A 24,579-nucleotide genomic window follows, 5' to 3' on the forward strand; every position below is an offset into this window, starting at 1 on the left:
AACTGCGTCTTCTTTATTCTGAACGAAAAAATAAAACTGTGTACACGAATAAATTGATTTTAGATACTAATTTTGATCTTGTTAAATTAACTTTCTGCTGTACGGAATATGTAACAAAACCAACGTGATATTATTTCTTTTTGTTATTATGTAAAACAGTAACCTTGAAGTAGGATAATCTGAATAAGAACCGTTTTCATCCATACGGTAAAAGCCCTCATCCTCACCAACAGTCATTGCCTTCCTCCCCAATACTTATATTTATTTTAACCTATAAAATTGTACAAAAAAACGAAACAAAAACTAACAGTCTTTCTACATAAAGCTCTTTATTTTAAGATCCTAACCCATTGATTTAAAAACTGTTTCATGTTGTACAAGGAAACAAGCATTGTTTTTAAAATTATTTCTTTCGTAGGAAGCTACAGCATTTTTAGCCGGGCTCTGCTAAAAGCAGTGTACTGGCTGTAGGCAGGCAAATCGCCAATGTTACTATAAATAGCACACCTTTAAAAGTAACCAAAAAACCAAACAGCGTCAAACTAAAAGCTTCCGCTATACCAAATAGTTACAAAAAGAGCCACGTTTTATAAAAAGTGTTGGCATTTTTTTTAATTTCAAGAGAATTGTCTATATCTTTTAGTTTTCTTATTAATAACGTGTTTTAAAGACAAGACTATGTATTTTGGACACATACAATGCGCATTAATTTTCATGAACTTCTTTGCTGCGCGGTGAGGAAATCGAGATAGGATATGTCCTTTATAAAAATTTAGATTATTGAGAATCAAAATTTGTCAGGCACAAATTTTGATTCTCAATAATCTAAAACTCTAAGACATTTGACGTTTTTACTATCATGAACTTCGATAAACGAGTAAATGAGATTAACCAACATCTGAACGTAACAAAAGCTTTTTCCGAACAATAGCCATATTCAAACCCAGAGAAAGTATTTTGATTAAGATTGCGCTAAAATTTAGAAGAAAAACAAAATAAACAGAAGTAAAATCTTTGACACGATAGGTACATAACCGTTACGCTTGTTGCAAAATTCAAGGCAGCAACTGCTGAACTTTTTTCTATAGCCGCTTGCAAAATTTGGTCGCTCTCTGACGATTTGCCGACAATAAAAGCATGAGAGAGAGAGAGAGAGAGAGAGAGAGAGAAAGAGATAGAATTTTTCACTCTTTACTACACAATATGCATAAACACACTAAATGAGCCCGGCTTTCAGTACTTCAGTACTTTGATTTAAAGGTTGGTTTCTCGACATGAGCTAGTACTGAAGTATTGAAGATATGATATTTAGAAAGATATCAACCTGTATGCATCCCCTAGAAAAACGTTTGAATTGCTTGCTTTTAATCATAATGTATTGGTTTTTCAGGCATGCAATTCTGCAAACGATTTTCCCCATTTAAAAATGGGGAAACATTTAAGATAAAATAAAAAAAAAAGGAATGTAATATGATACATACCAACACCAAGATTAATTAAATGATTAAATGATATTCAAATGAAATGATTTACTCTCTCTGTCTCTGTCTCTGTCTCTCTCTGTCTCTGTCTCTGTCTCTCTCTATATATATATTGACTTGGCCTTGTTAAATCCAGAAAGTGATAGTAAAATATGAACTTGGAATAGTGCATTTTCTTCTTCAGTTCATAGTGTTATGACAATCTTGGCAAGGAATGAGTAAATTCATACTTAGACAAAATACGATAATAACGACATCAAAAATTGTACAAATACAAAGACTTGTTGAAATAAAAAAAATCATATACAATAAATTAGTGTTTGTTCTGTTTTGAGGAAAACATTTACAACGATGTAGATTGAACAGAAGTAATATCACATAAATGATTATAGTCAGAGAGATCCGTACTGTGATTTAATGGAGCGCATGCATGGTCATAATTGTCGTCATCTTGCTCTGTCTGTTCGTGTAAATGGTTATAGACGTCATCGGACCTTTCATTTTCTTGTTTTTCATACAAATTGTATCCTAATGTTTCTTTTGGGGTTTCGATTGCTACGTTTTGCTGTAAAATTGAAATAAATAAGTAAGAATTAAAGCAGTATACTATTCAAGCAATGCATATAGCCTGAGGTACTTTTATGATCAGAGGGAAACTGCTCGTAATAATGAGGTGTCATATGTTGAAATAGGATATTAAAAATCAAAAATATTATATATAAACATTGTTAGGACTTATTCAAAAATTTTACTTTACATTATTAGTTAGATTGACTTTTTGATATTAACATCAACTAATTTTGCCGATGATTTACATTATATATATCATATTTGTACACATTGTCGATAGTTTCAGGTTTATATATGATGTAATATATTGCATTTTGAAAAATAAAGTCCGTAGGTATCACAAAATTAACGTTGGAAAAAAAATCAAAAGACGTTGATTCGATCTTAACTTTAAATTGGCATGGTCACGATTTTGTTCAAATTCTGTTTTTCTTTTTTTATTATTCACAATGCTTCAGAAGTGCATTTCTAATGTCCAAATAAAATTTGAGAGTCAGTCGTTGAGTTATAAACAAGGTACGAGGCTCATAATTCTTTGTCATGTAAACAAAGCTCGTGTCCTGTTTTTGTTTACATAGATTCAATATACATGTACCAGTAAATAATCTTTTTAAAGCTTATTTGTATATCTTCTTATTCATTTTAAAAACAAATAAACAGTTTCTGATGTTTAATACATTCATTTAATGTCTAAAACTGGAATATTCACTCCAACATTCAAAATGTAAACAACAGCTTTGTTTACATAGCAAAGAATATTAAGCTCTTTAACTTGCTTATAAATGAACGAATGACACTCAAATTTAAGTAGCCTATAAAAATGCCTTACTGAAGCATTTTAACCTTTAAAATCGAAAAAATATTTTTTGACAAAATATTGTAACCATGCTCCTTTAAAAGACTTTGAAAAACACTCGAATGTGTTTTAATTCTTTACTTGTTTTGCGAAATTCGTTGCATTATTAAAACACCATTTTTTGAAAAAGTAAATACTTCAGCTACCTTATAATCCCCGTACACAGAGACGTGCTCATGAGGGCCGAAAAAGGGTTTAAAAGACGTTTATGCAATACGAACACATTTTTTCAAAATATACTAAAATCTAAAACAGACCAACTGAAAACAAAACCATTAACATTCTTTGCAAAATCAACAGACACTTATGCCAAAAAAAAATAATTATCGTTGCAAAACCAATAGTTACCTGTATGCTCTAACTAAACGCTAGATTGCGTGCAAAGAGGTTTCAGTAAATATCGTACCCTGGAGAAAACTTAGATATTTCGGACAAGTTTTATCAAATGAAAAGAAAAGAAACATATATTGTTAATTTTATCAAAGAATGCATTTAATTCACGTGCATACAGTACGATTGGCTTAACAAACATGCACATAGTCATAAAAATCACCCCCAATGTATACTTGTGACGGCCTTAGTATGCAAATTGAATACATTAGGATGGTTTTGTTTACGCTGGTCTGTTTCGTATTTTAGTATGTTTTTAAAAATTAGTTGTTCGTTTTACATAAAAGTCTTTTTAACCCTTACTGTCGCCCATACTCAAGCCTTTTTTGTACGAGAATCATAAGGTATATCATATCCTCTGTTTTAGTTATGTGTTCATAGACTAAAGTTTCGGCTATCCAAAGATCCTTAAACATTTTTGAATTCACTTTCCAAGTTTGTTTTACCTTCTTATCGTTTGTATAAGAAATTTGAGCACTTCTGGTAGCACCGTATGCTCTAATGCCTGCAAACAAAACGGCAGGTTTCTTTCTGTAAACAAAAAGTTCTCAACGACATAAACTGCTTTTCAGTTCATAAACATGTATGAATTAAGTTTGATAAAAAATTAGAATATTTTTATTAGTAAACGTACATTTTTATGCTTGGAAACTTAAATTTTCTGTACATTAGGGTCGTCACGACAGCAGTAACAATCGCACCAAGAATAAATCCGCCAAAAAATGTCCCAAGCTTCGCTCTAATATTCATGTCTTTAAAAATATAAGAACTTACAGGTGTGCATTGATTAACAATTTAAAATTAAAAATTTTGATAACAAGAGCTGATAATTACTGAATTATAATTGATCTTGAAGAGACAGAGTTACTAGTGAGTTTCAGGTTTTTTTCAAGAAAATATTATGATAAATTTGTAGTTGTTTAATCGTTAAAATAGTTACCATGTTGCTGACTAATTGAACTTCTAAAAATTTTTGGGCGATTTGGAGAAAATAAATTAATACTGATAATAAAGCTAAAAAATTACATATATACTCAGTCATACAATTTCAGAAATCCCATTAAATATGCAATTTGGCTCTGCTAAACATAATTGATATAATTTAGTCGATAGTCAAATCAACACTTCAGTTACAGTATACACTCAATCGATGTACACACAGTATTATCAAATTTTCAAACAGTAATTCGGAACGTTAATTATTCAATAAACGATGGCTCAAAGAAACGATAACCTTTTTCATTAGAAGAGGCCGACATTTTTTTAAAGGAGAAAATAAAATATTGAAAATTCATCATTAATTTCTACCCTGTAGGTATTCTAGAATATATAAATTAACATGTATACTTAAAAAAACATATCAAAGTACATCAGATTTTTGCTGTGTTCTAAATTGTATACAAAAGGTCATATTTATTTTTTTTAGTAAAAAAATGGCAATTACGCAAAGGTCGTTCTTCTGGGGTGCAAGCAAGTTTGCATACCAAGTAAAAAAAAACGCGTAACATGTCAATAATTCATTAATAATATAATAAAAGGTAAAATTATACCAATATATATATATAATATATATACAATATCCAAAATTGGGGATCTTTCTTTAAATATTATAATAAATTAAATACGTCGGAATATGTGCAATTCTATTATAAAGCCCTTTGGGGTTTTTTGAAATGAATACGGAGTGGCATCAATCGAATTTAATTTCTTATTCCTTGATTAAATGCATGGTGATGACGTCATCTTACATGTATCTGTGGATTAAAAAAAATTAAATTCACGGTTTTTGTGTAATGTTTTGATTTTATAATTTGTATTAATTGTTTTGCAAAAATGTTTCATTAAAATATAAATACTATATTGTATATTTGTTTATGCTTTATATATTACCATGCTGCGCAAAATAGTTGACAATGAAAACCAAATGCATATATGTACAGTATGTAATATAGGTATACTGTATACAGGGTTATGTTCACCCCATGTTATTTTCGCCCTTTTACAATTGCAAATGGTTTTTTCTCGTTGAATTCGCCCAGATGGAGTTGTGTGAACAAAGATATTATCTGCAATATAGAATTTGCCCAGTTTTAAATTTGCCCTTTGACAACGAGGGTGAAAGAGGCGAAAATAAAACGGGGCGAATATTTCCCTGTTTACAGCATGACTCATAGTTTTATGCAACCCAATTTACAATTTCAATTTATGTTGTAGGTTGCAATGTTAGTTTACAAGTTTTTCTCTAACACATAATGTTAAACACGAGTATAAAAAAAAAATGCTATATTAATGCTATTACCTTTTTCGCAAGCCAAGTCAATAAGTATGAACCCTTTTGCACAGGTACATCTTCCGTGTCCGCATATTCCAGAATTATCACTCCCTGTGCACTGTTCGTCTAAGCTACAAAACCCACCGACGGGAACAGTATCTGAAAAAATAAACGATAACAAATCATGAATTGAAAAAACCCCCAGAAAAGGAATCAAGAAACAAGAAAATAAGTCGGTGTAAAAGTGAACATAATCTTCTAATCACAAAATTATTCACTAAATATTGAAGCAAATTTCTTGATATTTATATCAATACAGTAGGTATGTGTCGGTATTTTTATCTTTTTGCATTTATGGTTATTCCGTTTTACATCATCCTTTGATACAAGAGAATGTATAAACGCTTCCTACACCACTTATCTATTCTTTTATCAAAACTGTTTCAAATTAACATCATTTAAAGGTTAGACCAACAGCTTCAATTCAATTTGTTTAAGCTGGCAAATAATGAAAAAAGATATTAGATATTTTTTCTTAATATACTATTATAAACTGTTATGATGGTCGTATTTTTAAAAAAAATAAAACTAAATATTATTGTGCCTTTTAATGTAACACATTATCTTACTATTAAATTTAAACATCACAAGACACTGTCCATAATTTTTAGTTCCAACAAGAGTACTCAAATGTCAATGTGAGATTCAATCCAGTTCATTTCACAAAATGTTAAAAAGAATAAAACACACACAAGCTTAATGTACATATTTAAAAAAGTTTGTGATCAAAGACTTTTTACAGAGTTTACAAACCTTTGAAGCAGCTATCAGTATCAAATGGAGAAAAACCATCTATACATTTGCATGTTCCATTTAAACAAACTGAGAAGGGCTGTATACACTGCTCTGTTAACCCACACGAATCATTTAGTTCTAGATTTCCTAGAAGGATAAAAAGATACCAGTATAAGTTGTTATTCTTATTTATTAAGAAAAGTATCTTCGCAATATTATGATCAACTATAAATAGAATTAATTAATTAAGCTGGCAATTTTATGTATTAACATAAGTTAATTGAATTGTCGTGGCCGTCGTCCATTGTACAATTAGGCATATACAAAATATAAATAATGCATAACATTAGGTACAGAAAAAAATTAACATTTGTATATATCTATTCTACTATATTAAAATAATATACTCGAATTTTTGGGCTTTAGTACCGAGAAATCGGAAACTGTCTTTTGTTATATATATTTTAAACATCATTGGTACCTGAAGATTACCAGTTTGTATTTATTTTTTCTCAATCAAGCTTCGCCAATAAATAATTCACGAAAAATCCTTTTAAAAATCCGGAAATTATCTGGATTTTTTGGATTTTACAATCTTGCACATGCGCATTACATTCACTCTAAATCAGGATGAGGGAATCTTTAGTTTATGTTTCCACAATATCCCATTTGCATGGATAAACTCAGAAACGATATTACAAGTACGAAAACGTGCACATTTTCATTGAAATTTTGTTTTATATGGTAAAATACCACTATTTTTACCCGTCATTGCTTATTGACAACGCAAATAATTCTACATGTATTTTAAAAATGTATGGTTTTTTTTCAAAAATTCCCAGGGGTGTTAAATGGGCGAATTTGGTGCCTTTTATGGCATGTATGGAAAGAAGTAGGTTTGAAAAAAAAATACTAGCTAAAAATAATTGGGAAAATCGATCTTTAACGCAATAGGAAGGGGGTAAAGAGGCCAATGTTTACAATTATTCTGAAGTGAAAGTGGATATTGCAGAGTAGGGGTTATTGTAGGGGCCATATCTTAGCCCCCTCTCGATTAATTTTCCTGTACTTTGGAAATGTTGTTGGACTAATGTGTGTCTGCTATTATGCCAAATTTGAATAGATTTGAGCGCTAGAATTTTTATATGAATTTTTGTTTTATAAATGAATAAGGGAAAATAATTGTGGTCTGTGTCCATATTCTGTTCATCAAAGGAGTACGGGAGATAAAACTCAGTGTATTTAATATAAAATATTCCGAGAATTCCGAATGTCAACATGGTGTGCAGGTCTCACAACACTCTTTGCTAAGGCAAAAATAATTCCCAAATTTCCCTTCGTTTTTAGGTGTTTTCCGCCAGCGACAGATACTGTACTTTTTTTATGAGTTTATGAGATGAAAAACAACGTGTAAAATGCCTGATTTTCCCACCTTTGTAAAAATACGAGGTCACTAGTACTTGAATTTTTGATGTTGTTTCGGCGTGTGGGGGGGGGGGGTGAAAGGGCTCGGACACGATTTTCAAGCAGATGTGTAACTTTGTAACTTTGATGTAAAGAAACTCTCGTGTGGATGGCTGTGTTTTTTGCTACTAAATTGGTTAGGAACAATTGTTATAAAAGTTGTAAAGAGGAATTTTCCCAGAAATTTGTTTAAACTCGCTACCCGTGTCTAAAGTTGCGTAATTTTGGTAAGAATGTATTGTAAAAATCAATAGTGGTGTTCAACCTGTAAATCCGAAGCGAGTATAAAACGTTGGGGAAAAAGTGTTGAATTCTTCATTAAAAAGAATTATATTATTGTAGTCTTAAAACTTGGTTATGTAAATGTCAACAATACGGTGTGTCGATGTATCTATTTCGTAAGTGTCCGATATCATAATTATGCAATGTCAACCCGTGCACTCACGGGTCAAAATCTAGTATCATAAACAAAAATATACAACACACACTTGCATTAATGAACAAGTTACAGTGATAATACTTCTTAAAGTATTACTATCCTTTTCTTTAATAACAGAGCGAATTTTTAAGTGTACCAATATTTTTACAATTGAACAATTTCAACACAATTTTTAGTTCATACATTGTACTTGCTGATTAACCGAGGTCAGGGATTTCTAAATTATTTTAAACGATATCATCAAACTCCTTAAATTTTGCAAAGGATAGTGATAAAAACATTTAGTATAATATAACAAATTGGATAGTGGGTTCATGAAGCACTTCAAACCAACAAGAGGCCCACGGGCTACATCGCTCACTCGAGCAACAATATGCATGATAAAATCTGCTTCATGGAGTCATTATACAAAACATCTGCACAATGTGGCATTATACACGAAAATCCTTTACAAAAAATATGTTTCCCACTAGATATTCTTATATTTGTAATCAAGTACCTTTTCAAACAGGATGATTTAATAGTCATATCACATTCAGCATTGCAGTTCTCAAAAAGACCCTTAACAATTGTTTATATACAGGATATAAACCTACATCAAACTCTGAATCCCTTGTGAGGCCCCAACTATGTTCCAGGGGCCAAAGTTTTAACAATATTTAAGAATGAGCAATGTATCAAAATGCTTGCTTATAAGTAAAAGCATATATGATAATTTTTAAGTTTTTGTGAATAATTAAAATGTTTTGTTTGTACAATTAAATCCCCAGTGTGAGTCCACACTACTCCTAAAGATTGTAATTTGAACAAATTTAAATCTACACTATCTAAAGTTGCTTTCACTAACGTTAAAGCTGTTCTAGGCAAATGTTTTTTATAAAAAAGATTTAAAAAGATTTTTCTTTATATTTCTATTCAAAATCCCCCCTTGTGAACGCATCAAACATGTACACCCCACAGGGAATCATGATTTGAATAAACTTGAAATCTCACTTCCTGACGATGCTTTCAAACAAGTTACAGCTTTTCTGCCCAAATGGTTTTTGAGAAGAAGATTTTTAAAGATTGACTCTATATATTCCGATGTAAGAAGTCGACCCCCATAGTGGCCCCACCCTACCCCAAGGGTCATGATTTTAACAAGTTTAAATCTGCATTACCTGAGGATGCTTCCATACAAGTTTAAGGTTCCCCCTCCCCCATAGGGCCCCACCCTACCCCAATGGGTAATGATTTTTACAAATTTGAATCTACACTACCTGAGGATGCTTCTACACAAGTTTCAGCTTTCCTGATCTAATGGTTTTTCAAAGACTTTTTCAAAATTTACTCTTTATACTTAAATGTCAAAATGCATCCCCAATTGTGGCCCGATCCTATCCCCAAGTGTTTGATTTTCACAACTTTGAATCTACATTACCCGAGGATGCTTTCACATAAGTTTCAGCTTTTCTGGCTGATTTTTGTCTTAGAAAAAGATTTTTAAAGATATACTCTATATATTCCTTTGTAAAAAGTCGACGCCCAAATGTGGCCTTATCCTACCCCGAGCGTCCTGATGTACACAAATTTTGTTCTATACAACCTGAGAATGCTTCCACAACAGTTTCAGCTTTCCTGGCCTGATAGTTCGTGAGAAGAAGATTTTAAAAAATTTCTCGAAATTTTTTCAATAATTCATAATTTTCTCCCTTTGCAAAAAGGCGTGGTCCTTAATTTTCACAACTTTGAATGCCCTTAGTCTAAGGATGGTTTGTCCTAAGTTTGGTTGAAAATAACCTAGTGATTCTGTAGAAGATGTTGAAAATGTGAAAAGTTTACAGGCAAAAAGACAGACAGACAGACGGACAGGCAGACAGACGGACGGACGGGCAGACAGAGAAAATGTGTTCAGAATAACTCACTTGAGCTTTCAGCTCAGGTGAGCTAACAAAACTGTCTAAAAATTAGTTCTACAGATATTGTAGTGATTGCATTGAATAATTATAGTTTGAAGTGGTCTTTATACTGAAAAATTAGAAAGATTTTTTAATAATTAATTTTTCTCATACATTCATGTATAAAGCCACATATATTAAAAAGACGTTCTACAATTGTATCCGTGGCTTATTGATTTTGCGGTCGCTAGATCGATCCCACTTAGTAGTAAATGCATTTTTTTCTTTCATCTAAGACATGATCAGAATAGTATAAATAAATTTCATTTATCTAATAATCTTTTGCATTTTTGAGATTTTCTTGTATTATTCTGAGTATGAGCACATCCAATATAAATTAATTTCTTCAATTTTACAGTTCACTTTGTTTATTTTTACATTCATAACATTTTTTTTCTGGAAGTTATCACGGTTCAGAATATCAACTGATTTTACATATATTCATATCTCGATGCAGGTGCCCTGAATTTATGACAAATCAGTGGTGACTGACACAACAATAAAATTAGAACCTAGGTTTCGAAAATCACATTGGGGAAAGCGATATAATAATAGAACGCAAACTATCAATTTTCCTTGTTTCCTAATCAATATCCTAATCATCATAAACTTGAAAATTTTTTACCCTGGTACATGAAGCACTTCCTATTAATTTGAATGTATCCTGGGCTGCATGAACACAAACCATGATCACAAACATTTGCAAATTGTGTTCCATTGCATTGCCAATCAAATCCACATAAACCACCAATGCTGACATTCACTGATTGAATAAAAAAGTAATAAAACAAATGCATCAAATATATCTTATATTCTTCAAAGTGAATTTATAGATTTTCGTGTTTGGTTTCTATAGTCTCACTGGCTTTTTTCTAAAAAAATTTAAATTTACATGAATATTGTGAAAAAGTGGTTTATTCGTCAAACGGACCTGTTGGATTATCAATATTATTGTTGCTGATAAAATGTATGAAATATTATACACATATGTCACTATAACTATTTTCTTAAACTACCGCTACATTGTAAAAAATATTTAAGCATTTCTAATCTCCACAAAAGAAATGTGTTTGTTTCCTTCGGATATTCAAAACAATGTAAGATACACTAACTAGACTATGATCTATACTACATTGATTGGTATTATCAAAAAATATATCTTACTTTTCAAGCACTTTTCGTCCTCCAAAATATATCCAGGCATACAATGACAGACACAGTAGTTGTTGATATGGATACACTGTGCATCGTTTATGCTGCAGGCATAAACATCATCCCAAGTAATGTATTCTCCTGTAGCATAAATTGTGTTTGTTTTTCATATTATGTCTAATACTACATGTAAGAACATTTTAAATTTTATTCTAAACAGTGACATCAGTAAGAACGCCGGTTTTATTCTATTTCGTGCTCAATTATTCATTATATATTTCTAAATACATGTTATTGACTTACTTGGATTCCACGATGAACAGTTGATATTTAGATATACATCAGTATGATAATATGATCTTGCACAAGAGTGGAACATCTTTTTCCCATTGCCCATAGTTAGATTAATCTCTTGTAGAGAGTTACTGTACACATGCAAATTATCTATCTGGAAATTGCATTTATTAGGACATGTGGTGACTGTTGAAAAAAGAGAATAACTTTGATTATAATTTCAATTATAAGTTAGTTTGAATAAAAATTAACTAGAAATTGGTAAGAAATATATCGTGTCCCTGTGATTTTTGAAGTGAAAAATGATGTGTGAATAAAATCTTGGTTATTTTCCCTTTTTACCTCAATACACTTTTCCAAAAGTATGCGTATTTTATTAAAATTAGTCAAAATGTGTTAGACACATATCTTGGGACAGACCTAAAGTATACCCTTTCCTAAGATAATTACGCCACACATTTTCTTGAATTATTCAAAATTTGTAAATATCTCAGAGTTTAAACGACATCTTTAAATAGCTTTTTTTGAAAAGCTTAATATGGCTTGCCAAGTTTCAATACACGGAGATTTTGCATTGAAAAAGATACAAAACTACCCAAATGATAACGCTAATAATTGTGTGAGTTGTTCCAAATGGATAAGGGATGTCAATATTTCCATTTCAAATCTCCGTAAGAAATATATTATCGTTCCTGTAAATTTAACGACTGATGAACGATAATGCGTCTATGAGAATATTTTAGATTTTTACCCTTTCATCAATTGTAAATAAATTTTTTCAAAACTAGGCGTATTTTCATTAAAAGTCGAAATGTGTTGCATTGATATTTTGGAACAGACTACAAAATTTGATGGAAAAACTAGAGCGTTTTAATTAATTTCATACATTTTTTTACCATGACAGATAAGTATTAAACGTTATATATTAACATGTAAACAATGAACAGATTGTGTCCTACGTCTAAATGAAAACATGATGTATATATAAAACGGGGAAGTCGAAGGGGGGAACCCTCTTCCTCAATTTTTTTATTTTAATTTTTTATTTGTGATAGTGATAGAAATATAAAAAAATCTGAGTGAAATTTGACTTTAAGAACCAAACTTAAAGAAACAGCACACTAAATACCACTGTTTGAAATAAAATGAAGGTAACACAAAAATTAAGGTAAAAAAAGTTTTTTTTTCATCCCTGCCCACTCATCTTAATGTCCAGTCATGCAGTTGGATTTTTATATGCATTTTAAAACAAGAAGCCCAGGGGCCACATCGCTCACCTGAGCAACAATTGCCTTAATTCTGATCAAATTAGCATTACAGTATCAAAATATCTTGACAACTAAGTACAGTAGATCTTGCTAAAATAAATTTAAAAATCTGCCAATTTTTATCCACCTGTTTTTTGGGGGTAAATACCAAACCCCTTTTGTTGTTATACCTGTAAGAAGATTACCTATATACCCCCCCCCCCCCATTTCGTGGCCCCACTTTTCTCTAAGGAATTATGATTTCATCAAACCTAAATTTGCATAACCTGTGCTTTCACACTAAGTACTGAGTTTTGGACCGAAAACTTCCCCAGAATATTTTTAAAGATTTTCTCTATATTTTCCTATGTATAAAACCAAACCGCCATCACGGCCCCGCCCTACATCTAGGAACTGTGAATATGCCAAAAAAAATTTCACTACTCGAGGTTGCCTCTACACAAGTTTAAGCTTTTCTGGCCAAATAGTCTTTAAAAAGAAGATTTTAAAAGATGTTCTCTATGTATTCCTATGTAAAAATCCATCCCCATTGTGGCCTCACCTTACCCCTGGACTATTATTTAAACAAACTTGAATCTATACTATCTGGGAATGCTTCCACTCAAATTTGGGCTTTCCTGGCCTAATAGTTTTGAGAAGAAGATTTTCTCTATACATAAAATTTATCCCCCATTGTGGCCTCGCCCTACCCCCCGGGACCATAATTTGAACAAACTTGAATCTACATTATCTGAGGATGGTTACACGCTAATTTGAGCTTTCTTGGCCAAAAAGTTTTTAAAAGTAATTTCTTTAAAGAATTTCTCTATATATTCCTGTATAAAAATTTATCCCCCAATTGTGGCCCCACCATATCACATGGGACTATGATTTAAATAAAACCACTATTGAAATAAATTATTTCAATAGTGGTTGGTAATGCATTTCATTAGAAAAATCACTTTGTAACCACTATTGAAATAAGACCACTATTGAAATAAGTTATTTAAATAGTGGTTGGGAATGTATTTCATTTGAAGAATCACCTTACAACCACTATTGAAATGCAACCACTATTGAAATAAAATATTGAAATAGTGTTCCGGGATGTATTCCATTTTGCAAATCAATTTACAGACACTGTTGAAGTACAACTACTATTAGAATTATTTTTTTAATCGTAGCTTAGAATGAATTTCTTTATTAAAATTACTTTGTAAATTTATATTTTTTCCTTTATATTTCTCTTTTTACATACATATCATGTCCTTTAATAATGTATATTATTTGCACAATAATGAACATTTTGTAAATTGCCAGAACTTCTATTCAAACCCCCTGTATATTGAATATTTATATGTTGATAATATTATTATAAATATCACTATTAATATAAACTATTTCAATATGGGTTGGGGTTACTTCACTATGACCACTATTGAAATATATTATTTCAATAGTGGTTAAGGATGCGATTCATTTCAACCACTATTGAAATAATCTATTTCAATAGTGGTTGGGGATACCTTTTATTTCAACCATTATTGAAATAAAATATTTCAATAGCGGTTGATGGTGCTTTTCTGTTTTATGTCTATTATTATGTCTCTTTATAACATTTTCTTTCTGCTAGGGGAGTTTCTTAAGAAAAGAAGTATGTCTTATGCTATTAAAATATTTTATTTCAATAATGGTTGTAATGAACCGCATCCTTAACAACAATTGAAATAAATTATTTCAATAGTGGTTGTAATGAAATGCATAGCGAACCACTATTGAATTAATTTATTTCAATAGTGGTTATAATGAAACGCATACCCAACCACTATTGAAAAAATTATTTCATTCAATATTGGTCTAAATGAAATACATCCCCAACCATTATTGAAATTATTTATCTTAATAGTGATATTAATTATCACATAAATCTATAATGACATATAAGCTATGCAGGGGTTTTGAATAGAAGTTCTGGCAGTTTACAACGTTGTCTTCCAGTACAAATAATTAACAATTTCCTTAAAACATGATATATCTATAGAAAGAGAAAGGTAAAGATAAAATATGAAAGCAATTCTATATGTTAATCTGCGAGGATTGGTCATTTCTGCACAACAGTGAAAATCCTAATATAAGTACATTTATATCATAGTCTTGATTACTACTACCATAACATATAGAAGTCTTTAGTACCTTAATTGTGTATTTAAATTGTTTGTTAAATAAAACAAATGTATATGCGTGTTTATCTGCGATAATTGGTTATTTACTTCTACACAGCAGTGAAAATTGTACCATACTTGTGTATTTGATATTATTCGTTAGATTTCTTGCATTTCAAAATAGTTTGCAAATATGATATACAACTTCTTTCTTTCCAAATGTGTTACATAATGTTATATTTATAGGTATTTCATTCCCATCTACAATTAAAGAAAATAAATTTAATAGTAGTTGAACTTTAATGGTGTCTGTAAAGGAGTTCTTATCATGAAACACAGCCCAAACCTCTATTAAATCATTACTTCAATTGTGGTCGTATTTCAATAGTGGTTGCAAAGTGATTTTTCTAATGAAATACGTCCCCAACCACTATTGAAATAATTTATTTCAATAGTTGTTTTATTTCAATAGTGGTTGCAAGGTGATTTTTCTAATGAAATACATTCCCAACCACTATTGAAATAAATTATTTCAATAGTGGTTTTATTTCAATAGTGGTTGCAACATAGCTTAAAGGTGTTTAAAGGTAGCTTAAAGACGATCTTTAAGTCACCTTTAAGCTATATGTGTTGCTTAAAGGTGGCTTAAAGAAAGCGTAAAGATGGCTTAAAGGCAGCTTAAAGACTACCTTTAAGCCACCTTAAAGGACAACTTATAGGTCCTTAATGTCCAAATTTCTTTAAGCCACCTTTAAGCCACCTTTAAGCTACCTTTAAGCTACCTTTAAGCCACCTTTAAGCCATTAAAAAAATTAAATCAATATTGTGCTTAATTTACCAACAAAATATATTAACTTTATGAAAGAAAAAGTATTAAAACGGTTTTTGTTCTAGAAAATAAAATGAAAAAAAAAAAAAAACAAAAAAAAACACGCCCACGGCGAGATTTGAACCCGGGACCCTTAGTTTACTAGGATGACCGCGCTTTTTTTCTTTTTTTCTTTTATTTGCATGACCGCGCTTCCTCTGCGCCACGGCAACTTACATATTTACGAGGGTTTTTATATCCTATATCTCAGTGGATATTGAATCAATGTTTTGAATGTGTTTACTTGAAAAGATTTTGACAAACCATTCAGTATGTAACAATCAATTATATCTAATTTATAAATTACATGTATGCATGTATTTAGAATGAAATACGGAACTTGGTCTTCAGTGAACAAAAATATATTATACCTAAATGGAAACCGTTAGGCTCATTAGTAGGCTTTCTTAGTTAATAAATTTAAACCGAGTAGATATATACGTTCATCTAATTTATAGCTTTGAAAATGTAAGAAAGAAAATAAAATCATTTCTTTTATTAAATGCATTGATACTTTTAGGGTATTTGTTCAATTTCCTGCAATTTCCCGGTTTTCATGATCGCGGCGCCGTTCCAATATGTGTAAATATTTACATGTAATTGTATACATGATTTTTAAATTATCAATTCTATAACAAACAATTCTACCAATTACCGGTGACGTATTTACTGCATGTGGCAATTGCAAATGATGTATACATATACTTGTACATACAATTGTATGATGTGCCAGGCCGGGTATGTGACATATTTACCCTTATACATATATTACAATAACCAACCCCTATTTATGATCACCGGTACATTAATTAATTAGCCTCAAGATTTTACTCTTACATACATGTATCGTTAATTTGTAGACGTAACAATTTTGAAACCCAGAGCTAGGAAATAATACCTTGATAATGAATTACAAATATAAATTAACTTTTATATCGTATACTCGTACATACTAAGATTCAACGCCTTTAGAAACCCTGACGTGCACCTGGGCACACGACACACCTGTTGTGTATATCTTGTATATTCTGTGTTAGTTCCATGGGTTTTCTTAAGTTGGACAAACAATAGACTTTAATTAGATATACACAAACATGCACCTGGGCACACGACACAACTGTTGTGTATATCTTGTATATTCTGTGTTAGTTCCAGGGGTTTTCTTGCTAAGTTGGACAAACAATAGACTTTAATGTGATGTACACAAACGAACAAAGCTATGTCTAGACAAACAAAGCAGTAATATCCTGCCCGATATAACAAAGGCAGTTGAGAGTCTTTTCATCTTTAACATGTATCTAGCAGATCTAGAGTTAGACCTAGAAATAATGAAAATTGAAAAAAAAATACAAACCTTAAACCGATTATCAAATTAAATCATGCATTTTTGGTTCATTATCTTTATTTTGTTTAATAACCGGATGAACTGAGAGAGAGAGAGAGAGAGAGAGAGAGAGAGAGAGAGAGAGATTTTTTCACCGATTAATTTATGATAGGAAACAAACATACTTTAATTAGTTTTATGCACAGATTAAGATACAGAGACTGCGCTCACCCCTACAATAATTTTGAAACCCGCAAAAAATTATCAAGAATTTTATAACGGCAATGTGTGTCCATCGGAGTTGTGTTGATGATAGCGATCTGTGTTTCATGGAGCGACAATTAAAACCGCCTGAAACACCCCACCCTTCCTTGGAAATTATATTATCACTCGGATGACCCCCTCCCATCCCTATAAAAGAGCTTTTGCATTTAATATATGTTTTTATTGTTCAACTTGATCAAACTTGACTTAAAGGGAACTTAAAGATGGTTTAACGACAACTTAAAGGGAGCGTAAATGCGACTTAAAGATGCTTAAAGGTGGCTTAAAGATGGCTTAAAGGTGACTTAAAGAAGTTTAGACATTAAGGACCTATAAGCTCAGCTTAAAGGTGACTTAAAGGTGGCTTAAAGATTGTATATCCTTTAAGCCACCTTTACGCCACCTTTAAGCCACCTTTAAGGACTATCTTAAAGATTGTTTTTCGCCCTGTGAACAAACTCGAATCTAGATGCTTCAACTTTAATTTGAGCTTTTCTGGCCTAATAGTTTTTGAGAAGAAGATTTTTAAAGATTTTCTCTATATATTCCTATGTAAAACTTGACCCCCCAATTGTGGCCCCACTCTACCCCCGGGGACCATGATTTGAACAAACTTGAATTTACATTACCTGAGGATGCTTCCATTTTAATTTGAGGTTTTCTTGCCTAATAGTTTATAAGAGGAAGATGTTTAAAGATTTTCTCTATATATTCCTATGTAAAACTTGACCCCCCAATTGTGGCCCCACTCTACCCCCGGGGACCATGATTTGAACAAACTTGAATTTACATTACCTGAGGATGCTTCCATTTTAATTTGAGGTTTTCTGGCCTAATAGTTTATAAGAGGAAGATGCTTAAAGATTTTCTCTATATATTCCTATGTAAAACTTGACCCCCCAATTGTGGCCCCACTCTACCCCCGGGGACCATGATTTGAACAAACTTGAATTTACATTACCTGAGGATGCTTCCATTTTAATTTGAGGTTTTCTTGCCTAATAGTTTATAAGAGGAAGATGTTTAAAGATTTTCTCTATATATTCCTATGTAAAACTTGATCCCCCAATTGTGGCCCCACCCTACCCCCGGGGACCATGATTTGAACAAACTTGAATTTACACTACCTGAGGATGCTTCCATTTTAATTTGAGGTTTTCTGGCCTAATAGTTTTTGAGAAGAAGATTTTTAAAAATTTTCTCTATATATTCCTATGTAAAACATGATCCCCCAATTGTGGCCCCACCCTACCTCTGGGGACCATGATTTGAACAAAATTGAATTTACACTACCTGAGGATGCTTCCATTTTAATTTGAGGTTTTCTGGCCTAATAGTTTTTAGAAGAAGATTTTTAAAGATTTTCTCTATATATTCCTAGGTAAAACTTGATCCACATATCGTGGCCCCACCCTTCTCACAGGGACCATGATTTGAACAAACCTGAATCTAAAATACCTTAGGATGCTTCCATTTAAATTTGAGCTTTTCCGGCCTAATAGTTTTTGAGAAGCAGATTTTTAAAGATTTTCTCTATATATTCCTACATGTATGTTAAACATGATCTCTCTATTGTGGCCCCACCCTGCCCCTGGGACAATGATTTGAACAAACTTGAATCTACACTACCTGAGGATGCTTCCATTTTAATTTGAGCTTTTCTGGCCTAATAGTTTTTGAGACGATTTTTGAAAAAAAACCAACAAATTTTCAATTATTCTCAATTATCTCCCCCTTAAAGAGGGCGTGGCCCTTCATTTGAACAAACTTAAATACCCTTCACCTAGTGGTGCTTTGTTTCAAATTTGGTTGAAATCTGCCCAGTGGTTCTTGAGAAGAAGATGAAAATTTACAACAACGACGACAACGACAACAACGACATACAACGGACAAATTGTGATCAGAAAAGCTCACTTGAGCCTTTGACTCAGGTGAGCTAAAAAGGTTAAGAAAGCAGTAAAGAAATATTTTGGACACAATTTATACAAAAATGAAGACAAAAGCTTAATTTATATATCAAACACTGTTTTTATGTGAGGTAATGCATTTGTTTGCACGGGGTTTCATCCACTAAACATTAAACAAAAACAGAAGCAATTTTCATTTGATTTTTTTAAATTTATTTGACGCTTCATACACCAATCCGATGTTTAGGAACACCGTCATGTTCTCAGAGAAATATTTCTTTGAATCAATGAAAGTATAAAACTGGGACGCAGCAAAAACACTGTTATATAATATTTGTAATATAACTTCAACAGAAATTATTATTTTCAATTCCGTCACTTATTACAATATCTTATGCAGGAATTTTGTTTACTAGAAATGGAAATCTTTTAAACTAATGTTACAAAATTGCAATTTAATGGAGAGGCAGAAATTAGTTCACACTAGATTTTCTACGTATGTTCAACTAAAGGCCTAAAATTAATTCCTCATGAATTTATCTAAATTCTAAGGATGGGTTGCTGTTTATTCCTTAAAAATACCGTGATATAACTAACACAGTGATTAGAAAAGTATTAGGCGTATAATTCTTGTCTAATGCAAAAAAATCTGAATATAAGGCGACAATTACAAAAATCATCTTAAACAACTTACCATCTTGTAAAATATTCTCTGCTGTACTTGAATTAAAGAGACATCTGTGTTGATAATCTTTAAATCTTGCACCCGTCTCTAAACACAGATCTCTAGAAGGAAAAGCATGCTATAATCTTCCATCAATACATATTCATTTTCTTGTTTTTTTGTTATGCAAATACGTTGATCTAAAAAAAATTTTTTGATACTTTACTAGCAATACGAATATTGAAAGAAACATTGTCAAAACTCGCGAATATAAAAAAAGCATTTTATCAATCTCTCAAGAATGATTATCAGAAATATCATTTTGTGTTTCATGTTTATCTCGTATAAATTATTCTAAACTAATTACACAATATCAAATCACGGAAATACATTTCATTAAAAATAAAATACATTCAATATTCTAATTTTACACACTTTCTTGTCAGTAAGCAGTGCCTATCACCATTTTCTTACCTATTAATATAAATGGACATTGATTTGTTTATCATCAGAGCGAAATCTAGGAAATAAAAAAAATATAAATGTAAACATTAATGTTTCAACGATTGATTAATAGAACATAATAAGTATATTTGTTTTTAAAAAGGAGCCATATGAATATTAAACTACAAAATGAATGCAAAATAACCTCTTTTTATTGTTCTTTACGTCTCTATGTTTCTTAATAAACTCTCTTGCAACAAAAATATCGTATTAGACTACAAGTTATGGTAAATTCTTAACTATGATTCTAGATTTTGTTTCTCTTGTGCGAACTTGGTCATGTGTCGGGCAAAAGTCGTTAAAATTCAAAGTAATTGTAGAAGTAAATCAAAAATGACTAACAAATTCAAGAACTAGAAATCAAGGTAAAAATTTGAAAAAGTACATGCACTTTTAATTATCATGAAATAATTTAAAAACTATTTACATTTAACGACAACAATCTCATTGAAGACCTATCAAATATCAAATTAACTGTCCTATACATCATGTCTCTGATAAATTCTGTGGATTTTTCAGATCTAGAAAAGGTAGAATTGGTTGAGGATTTTTTCGCATCTATTTGTATTATTCTTCAAAGGTCCAATAATTTGTGAAAGGTTTTTACTATTTTTATTGCTCCAAAACGTCCCTTTTTTAAAACTAAATAGGATACTCTTTTTGACCTGATAGAAGTGTCCAAACTACAACTATTGACAAGGTTCACCAAATGCGTTTTTCCAAATATTTATCGGAAACTTATTCAAAATACAAGTAACCTACGCAATCCTTTGTATTAGATACAATTCGACATTGGGAATCGTTGGGTTTAAGTGTTCGAAAAGATATTTGTGCAAACAGTTAAATAAAAAGTCCTCGTAAGTTGAAAAAAACTGAATCTGAACTTTTTACAATTATTGCGATAAAATAAAATAAGTTTAAATCAAAATGTTTTAGTTCAAGTAAAACATTGGATGTTTGTACTGAAGCGTATCGTGACCGACACTTGTGTAACAACTTACACATTGTATTACTTTTTATCGACTTATCAGCAATCAAACCATAATAGAGTTTTATCATTACACATATTTTGATTTGTATTGAAGTGTGTTTACATAATTTAATTACCCCTTCAGTTCTTGATCAGTTTTCTTGCTATCAACAGTATCGACCTAAGAAGGTATTTGGTTAAAGAGATATAATTCAAAAATGAGTTTATGCCATATTGAGAAGGAAACGGTAACACATAAAAATGAAATTACTTTACAAGTGTATCAACATAAATCAGTTCATTTCTTCTTCAATGCAAAAACATTGTCATCAAACACTTTCCGAGGTGGCATGATATCCAATGCTACGTCACCCACCTCTGGTTCAAACTTTTAACTTAAAGTTATTGAATTATTGGGCTTATGTAGGCATAATTTTCAAGGATTTCGTTGATCCTGTCATTTATGAATATGAATCAACTACGAATTATAAATAATAATATTGATCTATTTATCGCCAAATTTTACCCATTCAACAATGAAAAATAATAGCTATCTAGGAAAGTTGGCTTCACGAAATTCAATCCGCAATAATTTAAACTCTAAACATGCAACGCTCATGCAATCAAGTATAGCATACTATTTTTTCAATTGAATCAAATACAATTAATTATTTTACGCTTTTTTAGATGTAAAGACTATTTTTTTATTGGGCGGGGCGGGGGTGGAGGATACTAAATACGTGTTAGTTAAAGGGTTCTCGTTGTTTAATTGTCACATGCGTAATAGAGAGTAACCCAAACACACATAGATCATACAACAGCCCTCTAGCTATTAACGTCTTCTATGAATTGCAATTAATATAAGATAACTACTCTTGCATTTTTTTAAAATTTATATTTACTGTTAATGTCGGTCTATTTGTGCTGTCTACAGCCAGATTCAACTTAATTGAGCTGACATGAGGAACTCCCGCGCCTGCGAAGTTCATTCGAAAACAATAACTTTGCAATATGTCCCCCAGATATGAAAGCATAATGATATCGACATGACTATAAAGCTTTAATTATATTGTTCTTTGTCTACATTTCTATCTCAATGTAATTCAATCACTTAATTCTCAATTCTTTAAAAAAAAAACCAAAACCAAAAGCTATGTTTTTAAGTCGCTGACGTGAATAATAATTTAATTTATAAAAATGAATTATAAATAATTATATAACAATCTAATACATTTCAATAAATAGGAGGACACAATACTTAATATTGACACAACAGTAATAAGATGAACAGATTATAATTTGTAACACAACATCTGTAAGCCCTGATACGGTTATGTGGGTTCGTAAGCGACCAGCAGGAACGTAAAAAAAGCGAACGAAAATCTCAAAAGAGAGAAGATATGTTTTTTTTTGCCAAGGCTCTACAGTTATTCCAACAACAGATCTATATAAACCCATGAAAAGTAAAACAAATAACCTTCCTAAAATCAATGGGATATTGTGTCTTCATCGATTTTTGTATAAACATATTAAATCAGACATTAAAACTACATATATTCATAGATTGGACAACAATGCATGATTTCAGCTGTAAAAACGTTTATTATAATTTTCGATAAAGAGGAAGAGAGTAAGAGTTAGATATCTACAAACTGTAATACCATAATGGTATGACCTATCTACCTTAATTTACAAAAAAATGACTGGGGTTGAGGGCTACAGTGATTGTATGAACCGGGAGCGACAAAACATTACCAAACAAGAAGCGGGGGCGATGTATTCTTTTCGAGTAAGCTTCTTTATCTTTTTTTGCAGGGGGGAGGGGGTAATATTTCATCACCATTATTAAAAAAATGAATAGGTGATGTATGGCGACTTCCTCCTCGGAAAATAAGTGCAGTCAATGGGGAAATAAAGTACAATTATTTTTAATTTCGATATATTTCAATTATTTTGATATTGCACCAGGAACATTTTGTTACCATAATGACAAAAATATGAACTCAAGTTTTACCGATGTACAGGAAACTTATTGTCTTAATTAAATGCATTTTTAATATATAACCAATAATTTCCTCATTGATATACCAAAACAAAACATGTGACCTCTTGTAGATATTTAAATAGTATCATGTAACTATAATTATTAAATTGTTCCGTGTAGCATTTATTGGATTAATGAGTTCACAACATTTATAATATGATATAAACTACAAGAACATTAACTCCTAGAAGTTTATCATTGCTTTTCATTGAACAAAATATAGTTGTTTTTGATGCTCCTTTAAAATGAATGAATCCACAACATAGAATATTAGTAAAAAAAAAAACCTGAAGACTGTTTCTGTAAATTATGGAAATTACAATAAGTATCCGTTTTACCTTAATTGAATTTCAGAATTATTAAGAACATTGATATACAACAGGTTCATCGTCAAATAAAGAATTATAAAAACACATTCATTTAATGATGTAAGAGGAGTAATGTCTGGTGTAACGATTAGAATCAACTTTGTAAAATATTTTATATTACGAAGTGGAACGTTTACCCATGTGAGGCCAATATTTTTGATTATGTGCGACAAAATGTCGTTCAATTCGACAGATAATCATCAAAAAACTAGAGAAGTGGAACTCAGAAGCCGAAAAGATCTAGGTTTTCTTGTACGTGGTATATCTTTTAATCAAAAAGTAAAACATTATTTAAAAGAGCAGGTTAAATTTAAAGAATATCCCAGATATAAGCTTAAACAACCGACACTGAATCACAAATCTACCATTAGTAATACGATAACACAACTCCCTTTTAAAAGAAAATTTACAACTTTGGTTAATATTCAAAGCAGCTTGTAGAAAACATGAGAAGAACAAACCCAATAAATGCGTACAAAAAAAAATTAAATTAGAATAAACAACACTTTCTTGCTGTTAAACAAAGAAGATATCAATTCAAACATACCAAAACAAGTAATCATCTTAATTCAAGCGCACACGCAAACACAGACATACACGCACACGT

At 31.1% G+C, this 24,579-nt stretch overlaps 1 protein-coding gene across 4 annotated transcripts; it reads right to left on the reverse strand.

The window, feature by feature from the left end:
* Positions 1–309: 309 nt before the first annotated feature.
* On the reverse strand, positions 310–20,249 carry LOC105345467 (prion-like-(Q/N-rich) domain-bearing protein 25). 4 transcript variants are annotated; one of them, XM_034450801.2, is made up of 9 exons: positions 20,117–20,249; positions 11,660–11,836; positions 11,369–11,497; positions 10,830–10,967; positions 6,383–6,511; positions 5,597–5,728; positions 3,932–4,049; positions 3,744–3,828; positions 310–2,046 (listed from the first exon to the last, which is right to left on the reverse strand). In XM_034450801.2, exons 2-9 carry the CDS (start codon positions 11,751–11,753, stop codon positions 1,825–1,827), a joined length of 1,047 nt encoding a protein of 348 aa, XP_034306692.2. In that variant the 5' UTR covers positions 11,754–11,836; positions 20,117–20,249; the 3' UTR covers positions 310–1,824. The 4 variants fall into 4 exon arrangements, with proteins under 4 accessions (XP_034306692.2, XP_065937861.1, XP_065937862.1 ...); XM_066081789.1 differs by lacking the exon at positions 6,383–6,511; XM_066081790.1 differs by lacking the exon at positions 3,932–4,049.
* Between the last annotated feature and the right edge of the window lie 4,330 nt (positions 20,250–24,579).

Source organism: Magallana gigas, chromosome 4 (assembly GCF_963853765.1).
Source record: "Magallana gigas chromosome 4, xbMagGiga1.1, whole genome shotgun sequence".
Lineage (NCBI taxonomy): Eukaryota > Metazoa > Mollusca > Bivalvia > Ostreida > Ostreidae > Magallana > Magallana gigas.

Bases quoted from the DNA above. Each gene is read 5' to 3' on its own strand.
- LOC105345467 (XM_034450801.2), bottom strand. From the start codon at position 11,753: ATGGGCAATGGGAAAAAGATGTTCCACTCTTGTGCAAGATCATATTAT. The intron at 4,050-5,596 runs GTAATAGCATTA...ATATTTTTAAAG, and splicing joins TGACTTGGCTTGCGAAAAAG to ACATGAATATTAGAGCGAAG. The intron at 2,047-3,743 runs GTAAAACAAACT...TCAATTTTACAG, and splicing joins CTTATACAAACGATAAGAAG to CAAAACGTAGCAATCGAAAC.